General features: G+C 44.9%; 1 protein-coding gene across 1 annotated transcript; it reads right to left on the bottom strand.

Annotated features, from left to right (window-relative positions):
• Positions 1 to 7513: 7513 nt before the first annotated feature.
• LOC120426776 (uncharacterized) lies at positions 7514 to 13419 on the bottom strand. The gene is made up of 3 exons (XM_039591549.2): positions 12785 to 13419; positions 8931 to 12710; positions 7514 to 8868 (listed from the first exon to the last, which is right to left on the bottom strand). The coding sequence occupies exons 1-2, from the start codon at positions 13417 to 13419 to the stop codon at positions 9182 to 9184; spliced, it is 4164 nt and encodes a 1387-aa protein (XP_039447483.2). The 3' UTR covers positions 7514 to 8868; positions 8931 to 9181.
• Positions 13420 to 15265: the final 1846 nt, after the last annotated feature.

Below are 15265 nucleotides of genomic sequence, written 5' to 3'. Positions count from 1 at the left end.
ATTAAACCTTATTCGAAAAATTTAAACACAATCCACCCGACGCCGTGCCTTCCGATCAACGATGATATAGGAAGGGCTTTGAAAATCACAAAAGAAATCACTTTTCACTCCGCATATTTTTTACGACCACGCGCTCCCTTCACGGAGAAAAAAGAGTTCTTAAAATCGTGAACAAGCGTTCATGAAAATGGGAACCTCGAACAAAGTGTTCAAATTCCATGGTACGATTTTGAAAAACGTACCATGAAATTTGAACACTTTGTTCGTGGTTCTCATTTTCATGAACGCTTGTTCACGATTTTGGGAACTCTTTTTTCTCCGTGTTTGCCAATTAAGCACTCTGCACTCGAACAGCGACACAAAAGAGACGGAAAATAACACGAAAAAACAGGACTTCGCGTCCCACAAGCACCGCACTACTGATGCCATTATTTAATTATGATGGCCAATCACCCCATCTCAATAAAAAAATCTAAGCATTTTGCCAAAAAAAATAATTTAGCAGCTATCTTGATTTAGTCCTGATTTGCTCCAGATGCTGGTGTTTGATGAAAAATAATTAAATATGATATTTATTTTATGTAGTTTAAAATCATAAATATAAGTTAATACATCAAGTATTTTAAAAGATAATAAACATTAAATAGAAAACATTTAAAGCGCTAGTCATTTTGCGGATCTTTAAACATTTTTTTCAACAATTTTTCCTTGTAATCCATATTAATAATTAAAAATTCTTATTAATTGCTGGGTATTCAACTGCAGCTATCTATTTCCACAATCAAATCTGAATTTTCAGACCAAAATTTGTTTGTTTTGAATTTCGGGAATTCCCGGGATAAAATATAAAATATCCCGGGATTCGGAAATTTCCGGTTTTGCAAAAATCCCGGGAGTTCCAGAATGGACGCACTAGCCAAAACGGAGAGAAAAATATTGCGTTAATTTGTTTGCCTAAAATTTGAGGTCATTGGGACATTGGAAGGGAATTTATTTACAACTCGTTCTACTTCTCGCTCGCAGGCAACTGAGGCTCGCGAGCTGGCCCGTTCACGAGCGCTACCGAGGGGAGAGGAGAGCACGCTCAATCGGTGAATTGCTCTCGGCAGCTCGGGACTCGCGGTGAGAACTCGAGAGAGAGGAAAGTTTCTGGCGAGAGCACGAGAATTACAACACTGTATACACATCACAATTTTACGGAATATTTGGTCCAGATTGAATCAGATTTTTCTTGATTATTTTTATGAGTTTAGTAGTGAGTCAGTTTTTAAGTTTGGTGAAGTCGTTCAAAAGTTTTACTCAACCTGATTTGATTAGATTTTCAAATAGTTTTATAGTATTTTTGTATTGACATATTACAACATTCGGCTTGTGTAGCCAGGTTTGGACTCAATTTCCCATACTCTGGGCAATCAATCGCTGCCTTGGGATCATCCTTATTGAGATTGGGCAACATTACATTTAAAAAATACCTTCTCATGAATTCACAGTTAGTCACCGCACTGCTCCCACCTTGATTAGCGTGAAAATTACCTTTTTTTCGGTAGATCAAACCTCAAAGCAGTGTGCTGCATAAGATTCTACTGTTCGGTCCGAGGGAGGCGCCAAACGGCCCAACTTAGACCACTCCAGAAAATCTTCACCCGCAATTAAATTGAGCAATCATCTTCCTCCAAATCATCGATTCTTTCCTCTCTCGGGGCCACCACCAGAAGAAAGCTAATGCATGGGAGCTGATGGTTTCGGAACAAACAAGAGCGCTTCCGAAATAAAACCTCGAAGAAAAAAAAAAAATAACCTAAAGAGACCGACCAACTGGGAATTGGGATTGCTCAAGTGGGGGCCCCCTGAAGTGGCCAATTCCGGCTAATTTTCATTGTTTTTAGCTTTGTGTCCCGGGTTGGCCGCTGCCGCTGCTGCCATGCCCCCTGGTCAGTGTGGGAAGTAATTTGTGAAAATTAGATCCGTAGTGCTGCATTTTTCGTTATTGGAGCCGCCGCCGCCGTCGCTGGATCAAGTCCCGGGACCGCCGACGCCGTGGCCAAAGGCCCGCGGACCGCAGATAAACGTGAGAAAATATTGTTAGTTAACGCGTTGTGCCGACTGGCGGCGCTGGTGTTCTACATTTTTCCCCGAGAGGAATTATCTCTGTAGATAATGAAATTAGAAAGAGAAGAAATCGTTTCACTATTTTAAATCTAATTATTTTCGGTTTCTTTTTCATGTTCTATTTGCAACCGATGCCGCCGAGGACGATGCCGCCAACCCGGAGCACGGCACAGGTGCCCCTGTGATGGAAGGAACCTGACCCACGAATTGATAAGCGTGAAGTGGCGGAGAGGTTTCGGAATCGCCGCCGCTTTGCGCGGCCCAGATCAAAAAGGGCGTTTTGTGCTGCGTTGCGAGTTACGCGCGATTTAGGGCCCGCGCAAAATGGCGCGAAAGTTGCGAGTCACGTTACGGTTCGCGGTACCGGGTTCGGGGTTGGAGGGTGAACGGAACGGAATTAGGAGCTTCTGGGTCTTAAACTGTGTGAGTTGGCCTTTTTCATAAGGTGGAAATTTCAAAGTATATTTTTTTCATCGTAACATCGACATGATCCTTCGACGGAATTTAATGTATTCATGAATATTTATTTTCAATACTTAGTTACCCTTAGTGTTCCTTAAATATTGTTCAAATATTTCTATTTCTATTGGGAGGATGGGGAAATTTAAACTTCATTAGAATATCAAGTATCAATATTTTCTTAAGATAATTTAAAATCAGACTATTTTTTTTAAAAGCTAACTAAAAACTAATAAAAAGCAATGAAAATATATGCTTTAAACTTTTACAGTTAGTTGCACATTAAAAAAATTGATCTAAAAACTTCAGAATTAAAAAAAAGTAAGAAGAAAGGCAAGGTGTGATTAACCGCTCTTTTAAATAAAAACAATAGACCGCGATAACAGAGAGGGAGAGCGAAAATAATCCAAAATATAACAAAACCCTATTCAAATCAGACCGCGTCTTTCTTCACTCTCATGCCAGTTTGGTCGCCGCACTATTAGAATAGCCGCAGTTTCCTCTTCCGATATGGTTCATATAATTATGGCCGAAAAACTGAGCGATTGTGTGAAGAGGTGTGTTTTATTTTATGAAAACTGGAGAAAAGTGCGCTAGTTGTGCCATCATTATCCGGTTGCGTTCCCACAGACTGTATTTTTTGTGTGAGAGCAAGTCTAGGGTGGCAACAACCCTGGCTATGGTGGCCAGATCTTGTGGTTTTTTATGGTGACTAGGGTTACCCAAAATAATTTTAAATTTAATCAATTTAGATTTACTCTATTACATTAACTTCTACCTATAACGCTAACATTAACTCCAACTCTGACTCTTTCTCTGATTCTGACTTTAGCTTTGACTCTGAATTTGACTCTAACTCTGACTCAAACTTTGACTCTAACTCTGACTCTGAATGCGACTCTGGCTCTGACTCTAACTCTAACTCTGACTCTGACATTGACTGACTCTGACACTAACTTTGACTCTGACTTCAACTATAACTCTGACTCTGACATTGACTGACTTTGACTCTAACTTTTACTCAAACAAACTCAGTCTCTGAATTTGACTCTAACTCTAACTCTAACTTTTACTCAGACTCAAATTCTAACTCTAACTCTGACTCTGACTCAAATTCTGACTCTGACTCTTACTCTAACTCTGACTTTGACTCTAACTCTGACTTTGATTTGACTCTGACTCTAACTTTGACTCTATGTTTGGCTCTGGCTCTAAGTTTGACTCGGACTCTATGTTTGATTCTGACACTTACTCAAATTCTGACTCTTACTTTGATTTGACTCTCATTCTGGCTCTAACTTTGATTCTGACTCTAATTTTAAATAAAACTTTGACTCTGATTTTAACTTCGATCTGACTTTGACTCTGTTTTTGACTCTGACATTGACTCTGACTTTGACTCTGACTCTGACTCTAACTCTAACTTTGAATCTGACTTTGACTCTGACTTTGACTCTGACTTTGACTCTAACATTGACTTTGACTTTGACTCTGACTCTGACTTTGACTCTGACTCTAACATTGACTTTGACTTTGACTCTGACTTTGACTCTGACTTTGACTCTGACTTTGACTCTGACTTTGACTCTGACTTTGACTCTGACTTTGACTCTGACTTTGACTCTGACTCTGACTTTGACTCTGACTCTGACTTTGACTCTGACTTTGACTTTGACTCTGACTTTGACTTTGACTCTGACTTTGACTCTAACTTTGACTTTGACTTTGACTCTGACTTTGACTTTGACTCTGACTTTGACTCTAACTTTGACTTTGACTTTGACTCTGACTTTGACTTTGACTTTGACTCTGACTTTGACTCTGACTTTGACTCTGACTTTGACTCTGACTTTGACTCTGACTTTGACTCTAACATTGACTTTGACTTTGACTCTGACTTTGACTCTGACTTTGACTCTGACTTTGACTCTGACTTTGACTCTGACTTTGACTCTGACTTTGACTCTGACTTTGACTCTGACTCTGACTTTGACTCTGACTCTAACTCTAACTTTGACTCTGACTTTGACTCTGACTCTGACTTTGACTCTGACTCTAACTCTAACTTTGACTCTGACTTTGACTCTGACTTTGACTCTGACTTTGACTCTGGCTTTGACTCTGACTTTGACTCTGACTTTGACTTTGACTTTGACTCTGACTTTGACTCTGACTTTGAATCTGACTTTGACTCTGACTTTGACTCTGACTTTGACTCTAACATTGACTTTGACTCTAAGTTTAACTCTAACTCTGATTTTAATTAGAATCTAACTCTAACTTTGAATCTGACTTTACTTTGACTCTAATTCTTACTCTAACTTTGACTCTGACTCTAACTCTGACTTTGGTTTGACACTGCCTTTAAGTTTGACTCTAAGTTTGACTCTGACTCTCATTATGATTTCTAGATAAAATTTTCAAAACAACCTATGAGTCAGTGGTTTCCTATGCTGATAGGACCTTTAGAAAATTTAAACTAGATTTGATTCTTACTCTGATTCTAGCTATGACTCTGACTCTTAGTTTGACTCTGACTTTGACTCTGACTATGACTTTGACTCTGACTTTGACTCTGACGTTGGCCTTTACTTTGATTCTGACTTGACTAATTTTGGATCTAACTCTAACTCTGACTTTGATTTGACTCTAAATTTGACTCTAATTTTGACTCTGAATCTAACTCTAACTCTGATTCTAACTTTAAATCAAGTTCTGACTTAAATTCTGACTCAAATTCTGACTCTAACTCTGACGCGAGCTCTGACGCTAACTTTGATTCTGACTCTAAATCTAAATCTAATGAAGACTTTGAGTCTGACTCTGACTCTAACTTTGACTTTGACTGACTCTGGCTCTAATTTTGACATTGACTTTGATTTGAATCTTACTCTTACTTTGAATCTGACTCCAACTTTGACTCTGAGTCTAACTCTAACTCTTACTCTAACTTTGATTCTTACTCTGACTTCAACTTTAAACTAAATTTCAAGTACCAATCAGGCCACCCTAGCGAAAATTGCCCGTGCCACCAGCTGCCGGCACTAGTGATGGAACCCGATCGCGATTGCGTATCTTTCTAGTTCAAAAGCCGGCTTCGGCCCATTATTCCCCACGCCCACCGTGAAGTCATCACCGGGCGAGCAAGAAATAGCACGGTGGGAATCAGCATCACAAAATAATTGCCGCGCGCCGAAAAAAAGAGCGCGGTACTCCCTCCCGTAAAACAAAGGCTAATTTCATTGATAAGTTTAACCAGCTTTACCGGTTCAACTGCTTTGGCTAATTCACACCATCCCAACGTTGTGGTTGATAGTACTGCACTAGCATTGGCAAAAGTATCATCATAACTGTAATTTTTGAAACATTTTTTTTTTGAAAAACTTTTCACTTTTAATAACACGACTCAGGTGTGAAAGATGACAATCGAATTGCTTCCATACCACGGTTCGATTCATTCCCAAAGATTGAATAATCTCTCATTCTTAAGGGGTGCTGAGTGCTGTTACCCATAATTGATGTATGACCGTGGTAATTATCAATAAAAATTCTTCCAACGTGCCCTCTCTGTTCAAACGATCGATCGATCGATCGAAGCCATTCACAGTTCGATTGGTTCGCTTTTCAATGAACTTGATGCGATTCGCGTGCCGCAAACCGAAACCGAAACAGGAAGTTCAATTTGTGTATTCACCACACATACACACAAGTGTACCTACTTTACGTATGCGCCAAATGAAGAAGAAGCCAATAAAACTGTTAATGACATTCATATTGGGGCTCAATTTAAGGCAATTGTAATGGACACTAATTGATGCGCCAATTAGATTTTGAGGAACAGCGCGGCCGTGGTCATCAATTAGTGAGCGAAAAGCAAGTGCATTTCTATTGTAGAAAATTGGTTAGAGTTCTGCGAATGTAAGGTCTTGTTTTATTTTACAGTAACAAACCTAATGAAATCTTGTTAATTTTTTTTATATCATAACAGCTGGTTGGCATATTTAAGAAGAAAAAATAAAAAATAAAAACACTGTCTTATCCGATTCTTCAACGTAAAGTTAATAATCAAATTTCCGAAGCCTCGAAGTTTCACACATTATCAAATCATAAAAGGTGTTTTTTTTTCTTGTAAAAAAATCTAATTCCGCGATTTAAAGTACGAGCAATTCCAACTCAAATCAGGAATTTTTCTGGTATTTTTGTACCCGACCCTCTCCGATTTCAATGAAACTTTGCAGACATGTTATCCTAGGCCTATATAACATTTGAGAAGGGCGTAAGTTATTTAAATATATTTATTTTTTGAAATTTAAAAATTATTGTGTCTCGAAGCCGTTGCATCGTATCAAAAAGTGGTCAAAGATAAGCTTGTAGGAAGTTGAACGGGCTTCCGAAAAAAAACACTGAAATAAAAATATACGCCACTTCAATGAGATTTTTTTGATTTTTACGGTTTAAAAGTAAAATTTTAAGGTGATGTCACGATTTTTTTACATAGAGTCTCCCTCCATACTGACCATTGTCCTATGTCCAGTCCTTGTTAAGATACATCGGCTTAAAAAAAATAAAAAAATGTTGAAAAAATAGGCTCAACAAAGTTTTATTGAAATCGGAGAGGGTCGAGTACAAAAGTACCAGAAATCCTGATTTGAGCTGGAATTTGCTCGTACAATAATGTGTATGTTTGGAAGGTGTAATGTTTGATGTTGTGATATTATCTATCTGTTTTTTGTTCTTTGTTGTGCTTTGGATTTTAAATGAACTATAATTTTTGATCCAATGTGTTTCAAATTAAATAAGTACCGTAAACTGGGGTGACTTTGAAAGCCCGGGGTACTTTGATAGGGTTTTCAAATGTTTTTCAAATTAATATCTAAACATTTTTTAAAATTTTGAGTTTGCAGGCATTAAGGGATAGCTTATTATTGAACATATATGCTGATGGGGCCGGGCTCGGTCCCGGATGGTTCGATGGGAGGAATTAACACCCACTCGTAGAGTGGCCCAAAAAATGCAGCTCGCACGCACTTACGTGACTGGTTCAGACGCTCCACAGGTAGCCACACACGTCGAGGTAGATTCCCCGAGCACCTCACACACGCACAGACGGCAGCAGAAACCTTGCCGAACTCCGATCAGCTTCAGGTGCTTGCGCAATCAAGCCCAACTGAACGCACAAACCCAAACGAATCACAAACCCAAAACGCTCGCCAAAACTCCCAACACTCGCCAGAACACCTTTCCCAGCTACTTCTGCTCTTAGCAGGCCAGCACAATTCTTCACGGCTTGGCCACTTGCGGAATCAAGTGAGCCAATGCCAGCAACACAGCAGATTCACAGCCCAGAACAACTGTACCGTACAGGACAGATCACTCGCGCACTTTCGGATGGATATTAGCCAAGAATCGTCAATCTGGTGCACAATCAAAAAAATAACTTTATTCGTCGGGGATAAAAGACGCGACCGAGATACTACTCTGACCGTGGTTTATTGGGATCTGTTCTGGGGGGTTTTATTGATCTGATCTGAAACCTATCTGCTGCTGCTGACCACTACAGGCTCAGCAGTTTTCGTATTTTGTTACCTACACGATTCTACTGCAGTTATCGTGACGATCTCGCGAGAGTAGATAACAATTTCGCTCGCGATGATCATTTCAATGATTGTTGTTAGGTTGGTTCACACGATCAATTACAAATAATTTTTAGTTTTACATTAAGTTGTTAGTTTTAAATCTAGGGTTAGTTAACATATTATACATTCCGGCCACCTTGAAATGGCTCGGCTATTTCAACACACTATTTACAATATGTACAGAACTAATTCTAAAACTAACACAAAAAATCAATCACTCCTCTCTTCACAATCAAACATCAAAAACACTCTCTTCACAATCATACAACCATGCTTCTCCATCGCTCCTTCGCCGACCTTGATCGGACTCGACTCGGCTCGGCTGGCGATCGGGAAACTTCGGGTGAGCCAGCACGTGACTCTTCGGCTGCATCTGGCATGTCCGCTGACAGGCCATGTGACTTCTCGGCTCGATGTGGGTGGTGAGGCGAAGTCACGAATGCAGTTTGGGGGTGGTGAAGAAGTGGTGCCAGAAATCCAATTTCGTCAACATCTGGCAGAGAAAAAGACCCGGTAGATCGGACGCGAAAAAGTAAAGGATTGGAACCGCAATTACCTGCGAGATTCCCACGAAGGCATCGAGCAATTTCGGCGTGCTCTACCAGGGTCAAAAAACTGCGACGAACTGGATCGTTGACTCGCTGGGCACCATCTTCTTCGACATCTGGAGAGGAAAAGACCCGGTAGATCGAACGCGACAAATAAGGGGATTGGAACCGCAATTACCTGCGAGATTCCCACGAAGGCATCGAGCAAATTTCGGCGTGCTCTACCAGGGTCGGATGAACGGCTTACACGGCGGATGTCGACAAACAGCAAAACGATGACAAACGACGTACTTTTTCTTCTTCGGCTTAGGCATCTGGGAGTGGAAAAGACCCGGTAGATCGAACGACACAAAATAGGGGATTGGAACCGCAATTACCTGCGAGATTCCCACGAAGACATCGAGCAAATTTTGGCGTGCTCTACCGGGTTCAGTTTCTGCAAGCTGGATTAAGCTGCTGCTCCGACTCGGCCGGAACTGGCAGAAGTGCGATCTTGGCGACCGGCCTGACGACGGCATCCGATGTTGCTGTTTTCAAAGTGACGACACGAACAACGCCGTCTTTGCCGGGATCGACGTGGGTGATTCGGCCTAGCGGCCACTGCGTCGGCGGCAGGTTGTCGTCTTTGATCAGCACGACTCGTCCTGGTACGATCGTGACGGGATTCTTGCAGCCCTTGACTGCGCGCGACTGGAGCTGTTGCAGATACTCAGGATACCATCTCGACCAGATTCTCTGGAAACGCTTCTGTGTCAGCTCCCAGTGCGACAAACGATTGTCCGGAACATCGGCCAGGTTAAGTTCTTCAACAGCTTGCAGGTTCGTGCCGACCAGGAAGTGGCCTGGTGTCAGGACCTCTAGGTCCGAGGGATCGCTTGGGATTGGCACGAGGGGTCGGGAGTTCAAGCACATCTCGATCTGGGTTAGTAGAGTGCTCATGTCCTCGTAACTCACGTTGGTGTTGCCGATCTCACGTAACAGGTGGTGCTTCGCTGACTTGACGGCTGCTTCCCACAGTCCGCCAAAGTGTGGAGCACGCGGTGGGATGAAATTCCAGGTTATCTCGTTTGCAGCGCAGTAATCGAGAATCGACTTCCGGCTTTCTTGATCGGTTTTCAGCATGCTGTAGACCTTGCGGAGCTCGTTGGATGCGCCCTTGAACGCTGTTCCGTTGTCGCTGTGGATCTCCTTCGGTCTTCCACGGCGTGCGACAAAACGACGAAGTGCGGAAAGAAAAGCTTGGGTGGATAGGTCCGACACTAGCTCAATGTGCACAGCACGTGTAGCGAAACACACGAAAATAGCGACATACGCTTTGGTTGGAGCTCGGTTTCGGATGGGCGACTTGATGTAGAAAGGTCCACAATAATCTACACCGCTCACAGCAAACGGTCTGGTTGGAGTGACACGTGAGGTTGGCAAATCGGCGATGCTCTGCTTCACTAGGGTTGGCTTGTTCTGGAAACATTCTTTGCAGAGATGGTAGGTTTGGCGGACCAGATTCCGGCCACCGATGATCCAGAACTTCTGGCGAATCGTAGCAAGCATCAGCTGGGGGCCAGCGTGCAACAAATCAACGTGGTACGATTTCGCCAACAGGATGGAAAGCGGATGCTTCGCCAACAGCACGATCGGGTGCTTTACTTCATCGGGAACTGCAGCATTGCTGAGTCTTCCGCCGACTCGAATGAGTCCGTCACCGTGCAGGATCGGGTTGAGCCACTTCAGCGGCGACGACGGTGATACTCGTTCCTTGGAGACCAGGTCGGCAGCATCTTCTGCAAACATGTCTCGCTGGGCTACACGGCACAGAGCGATCTCAGCGTCACGCAGCTCGGCGGCAGTGAGAATTTCGGGACGCTCTGGCTTCTCCTTCTTGGATACAGCTTTCAGGATACGGAAGTATCTTCTCCAGTAAGCAACAGCGCGACGTAGGTGGAAATACTCGGAGAAACGGCTGAACAGCTCATCGGAGAACTTCGGATCGGCAGCGGTGATCAGCATCACGGCGGCCTTGCTTCTTGCTCCAGGTAGAGTAGCAGGATCGACATCGGGAATCACAGAGCGTGGCCAGTGTTCACGGGACTTGGACAGGTACTCCGGGCCAAACCACCACAGCAAACAGTTGACAAGCTCGATGGGGCTCAGGCCACGGGAGAGGACGTCGGCTGGGTTACAGATTCCGGGAACATGTCGCCAGCGTCTCACGTCGGTTTCGGCTTGGATCCGTGCTACTCGGTTCGCCACAAATGTCTTCCAACGGGCTGGTGGGGACTGCAACCACTGCAGTACGATCATCGAGTCTGTATGGAAGAACACTTCTACCGGCTTCTTGATGGCTTTCACCACCTTCTTGTACAGCTTCACGGACAGTTCAGCTCCACACAACTCAAGATCGGCGATGGATTGAAGCTTGGACAGCGGAGCGACCTTGGATCTCGACGCCAACAGTCTCACTTGGATACCTTTGGCCGTCTCACAGCGCACGTAACAGTTGGCTCCGTAGGCTTTCTCCGACGCATCAGAGTAGAAGTGCAGCTCGACGGACATGGCGGTTGGCAGGTACACACATCTTGGAATCCGGACTTTTGACAACTCTTCAAGCGTACTGTGGTACGCCTTCCACTCAGCTTGCAGCTGCGAGGGGAGCGGGCGGTCCCATTCGTAGCGGTGCTTCTCCTTGGTGCGCAAAGTCCACAGACCCTGCATGTACAGCTTGGATACTACGATAACTGGACCACTGAAGCCAGCTGGATCGAAAATCTTGGCGATGTACGACATCACGATCCGCTTCGTGAGTACAGCTGCGGGTAGCGGAAGTTCCACCTTGAAACGGAGTGTGTCGGAAACTGGATCCCAAACAAGTCCGAGCACAGACACGGATTGGTCGTCCTTCAGGTCACGGAGCGGAACGATGGCAAGATCTTCTTCCGGAACATCAGCTAACGCCTCTGGAACGTTGGATGCCCACTTCTTCAGCGGGAAACCGGCTGCTAGCAGCATGGCGGATACTTGCTTCCGGATTCGGGTTGCGGATGGGAGGTCATCAGCGCCAGACAGGAAATCATCCACATAGAAATCCTGCTTCACTGCTTCGACTGCTTCTGGGTAGTTCTTGGCTTCGTTTTTGGCTATCTCGAGGAGGGTGCGGGTTGCCAAGAATGGCGAGGATGCGAAACCGTACGTTACGGTGTTCAGCTCGTACGTCGCAAGCGGTTGGGTTGGAGTGGGACGCCAGAGGATGCGTTGGTACGGACGGTCTTCCGGATGTAGCAAAACTTGGCGGTACATTTTCTCACAGTCTGCTACTAGCGCGATTGGGTAGGTCCGGAAACGCATGACGATCGACAACAAATCTTCCTGAACGACTGGTCCCACCAGTTGCAGGTCGTTCACGGAGAATCCCGACGCCGTCTTGCACGACGCGTCGAAAACTACACGGACTTTGGTTGTAGTACTCGAGGCTTTGAATACCGGGTGGTGTGGAAGATAGCAGTGCGGAATGCTGTCGTCCACGGGATCGTCGACCTTGTGCATGTGGTTGAGGCGTTCGTACTCGTCCATGAACTTACAGTACGCTTCACGAGTGGTGGGATCACGCTCTAGTCTCTTCTCCAGGCTCAGGAAACGACGTTCGGCGATTGTTCTGGATGCGCCGAGGGTGACGAGCGGATCGCGGGTGAGTGGCAAGCGAACGATATAACGACCCGACGAATCGCGCGTGGTGGTAGCGGAATAGATTTCTTCACAGTGGGTTTCTTCTGTGGTTAGCACTGAACAGGGTTCGACAGCTTCCAGTTCCCAGAACTTCTGGAGCGCTTGTTCCAGGCTTCGATCAACAGTGGTGAGGTGGCAAACACGTGGGATACTTGGGGATGGGATACACACTTTTCCGGATACGGTCCACCCAAACACTGTCTCGATTATCAACGGGAGGCCCTCGTCGAGGGTCTGCTTGCTGCCAGTGTGCAGCTCGTGGTAGGATTCTCCGCCGATAACCATGTCAATATCGGACGCGAAGGCAGATCGTACAGGGCGTGGAACAGTTTACGCTTCAGGAACCGCTTGTTGTCGTAGCGCTTCAGCAGTTCATCCCACGTTGGCGCATACTTGTCTGCCTCAATCTCCACGTTCTCGAACTGCAGTGCTGCCTTATCCACGAGTGAGTTCAACAAGTACTGCAGCTTCGCCACTGTTGGGATGTCTGGATTGGAATGCACCATCGACGTGAACGCATCACGGAAGGATAACCAACGAGAGAAATCTCCATCAAATTTCGGCAGGTCGATCTTGGGTAGGCGTAGGTGGAAGGATACTGGATGGGTAGGCTGGCTGGTGTTCATGGTGCTGTTCATTGCGGTCAGGTTCTGCTCCTCGGTCCGCTTCGACAGCAAAAATCCCTTGGCTTCACAGTATCTCGTCTCGAAGTCAGCTCGTTCCGTCAAATGAGTTTCCAAATACTCGGATTTATCGGTACGTTCGAGCTCGGCTTGGACTTCGAGGAACTCGCGGTACGCTCGATCCAAACTCTCCAAACGGACAGGAATCTGGCACGTGTCCGTCTCAGTGTTGAACTTCGCGATGAACTTTTCCACCTGGTTGCGCATGGTCTCGATACATTGCCGCCTGACCAAGCAATCGGACAACCGTTGCTTCGCCGCAGCCATAATGCACACTCTCACTCACCACTGGACTTCGCTACCACCAAAGACAAAAACGCGGAAAACGGAAACAGCACGGAGTATCGGATGCGGATTTTCCCGTCGCGCTCGTACTGAGTTACGCGACGCAGGTTCGACCGGGGCAGGTACTACCGACGCAATCGTACCACCCTAACGCGATTGACTTGCCACCCACAACCACTTTAGCATGCACGCAAAACTTCCAAAAGTTTGCTCCCAGGTTGGCCAATTTCTGCCGGAATTCCAAATTTCCAAAAATCTCGCTTGGGGCACACCGCAAACGCGAGTACAATTAGGCCAATTTTCGCGCGCGCTTAATTGTTCTTAGCAAGAACCACGCTCTCCAACAAAATGGCTTAGTTGGAGCCAACAATGCACCTTTGTGCAGCAATCCTCAAAAATGGCGTACTCACCGCACCTCCTGGTCGGGGCGACCTCCCATCCGGCTCGAAGGACCAGATGATGGGGCCGGGCTCGGTCCCGGATGGTTCGATGGGAGGAATTAACACCCACTCGTAGAGTGGCCCAAAAAATGCAGCTCGCACGCACTTACGTGACTGGTTCAGACGCTCCACAGGTAGCCACACACGTCGAGGTGGAACGGACGGACGGCGGAATCAAGTGAGCCAATGCCAGCAACACAGCAGATTCACAGCCCAGAACAACTGTACCGTACAGGACAGATCACTCGCGCACTTTCGGATGGATATTAGCCAAGAATCGTCAATCTGGTGCACAATCAAAAAAAGAACTTTATTCGTCGGGGATAAAAGACGCGACCGAGATACTACTCTGACCGTGGTTTATTGGGATCTGTTCTGGGGGGTTTTATTGATCTGATCTGAAACCTATCTGCTGCTGCTGACCACTACAGGCTCAGCAGTTTTCGTATTTTGTTACCTACACGATTCTACTGCAGTTATCGTGACGATCTCGCGAGAGTAGATAACAATTTCGCTCGCGATGATCATTTCAATGATTGTTGTTAGGTTGGTTCACACGATCAATTACAAATAATTTTTAGTTTTACATTAAGTTGTTAGTTTTAAATCTAGGGTTAGTTAACATATTATACATATGCAAAAATCTGACTGTTACACCCAAAGCAAAAATATAGCTCAAAATCTGCAACAGTGGATTTGCTGCAGAAAATGTCACAATTTATAACATTTTTTGCAGCAAGCCCGTAGATCATTTTTGCCCGCGTGTACACATTACAGCGATCTGCAGTTCTCACCAACACATATAATAGGGACGTGGCGTTACATCGTGCTGCCACCTGGTTTTTTTAAGCGCAAGAGTGGAAAAGTGCTGAGTCATCGTCTAAAAATAGACGGCGTCCTATCTCGCCCAGCAAAATGAAGTCGATAAAGTAGTCGGTTTCGATGAGAAAAAGTGGAAAATGTGGTCTAAAAATAGCGACGCCATCCCCCTATGCTGGCCCGTCCCCGAGCAACACTCCAAAGAGAAGAATATGTTGATGCTCTTTTACTCACATTTCATCAAGCATCCATGGCGCGGTGGTAGCGTGTCGGATCAATAATCAAGAAGTTGGTGGTTCAATCCTCGTTCTTATAAGGGTTTTTTTTGTGAAATACAACCAAAAAGCCGTCGGTAATGTCGATTATTGTCGGTAACGGGCAAAAATGTCATACCCCTATATCTCAAAAAATGCATGAGGACAGATTTCATGCAGAATCTGATATACTTTCATGTCACCATGCATCACAATCATGCGACCGCCGGTTGGGTGTAGTCATGTCATATAAAAAAATGTATAAAATGTATCCTTACTTACTTAAAATACCGTAAACTGGGGTGACTTTAATAG

The sequence above is a fragment of the Culex pipiens genome, chromosome 3 (assembly GCF_016801865.2).
Source record: "Culex pipiens pallens isolate TS chromosome 3, TS_CPP_V2, whole genome shotgun sequence".
Classification (NCBI taxonomy): Eukaryota; Metazoa; Arthropoda; class Insecta; order Diptera; family Culicidae; genus Culex; species Culex pipiens.
The sequence above is the reverse complement of the archived record's forward strand: the minus strand, read 5'-3'. Positions and strand labels throughout refer to the sequence as shown.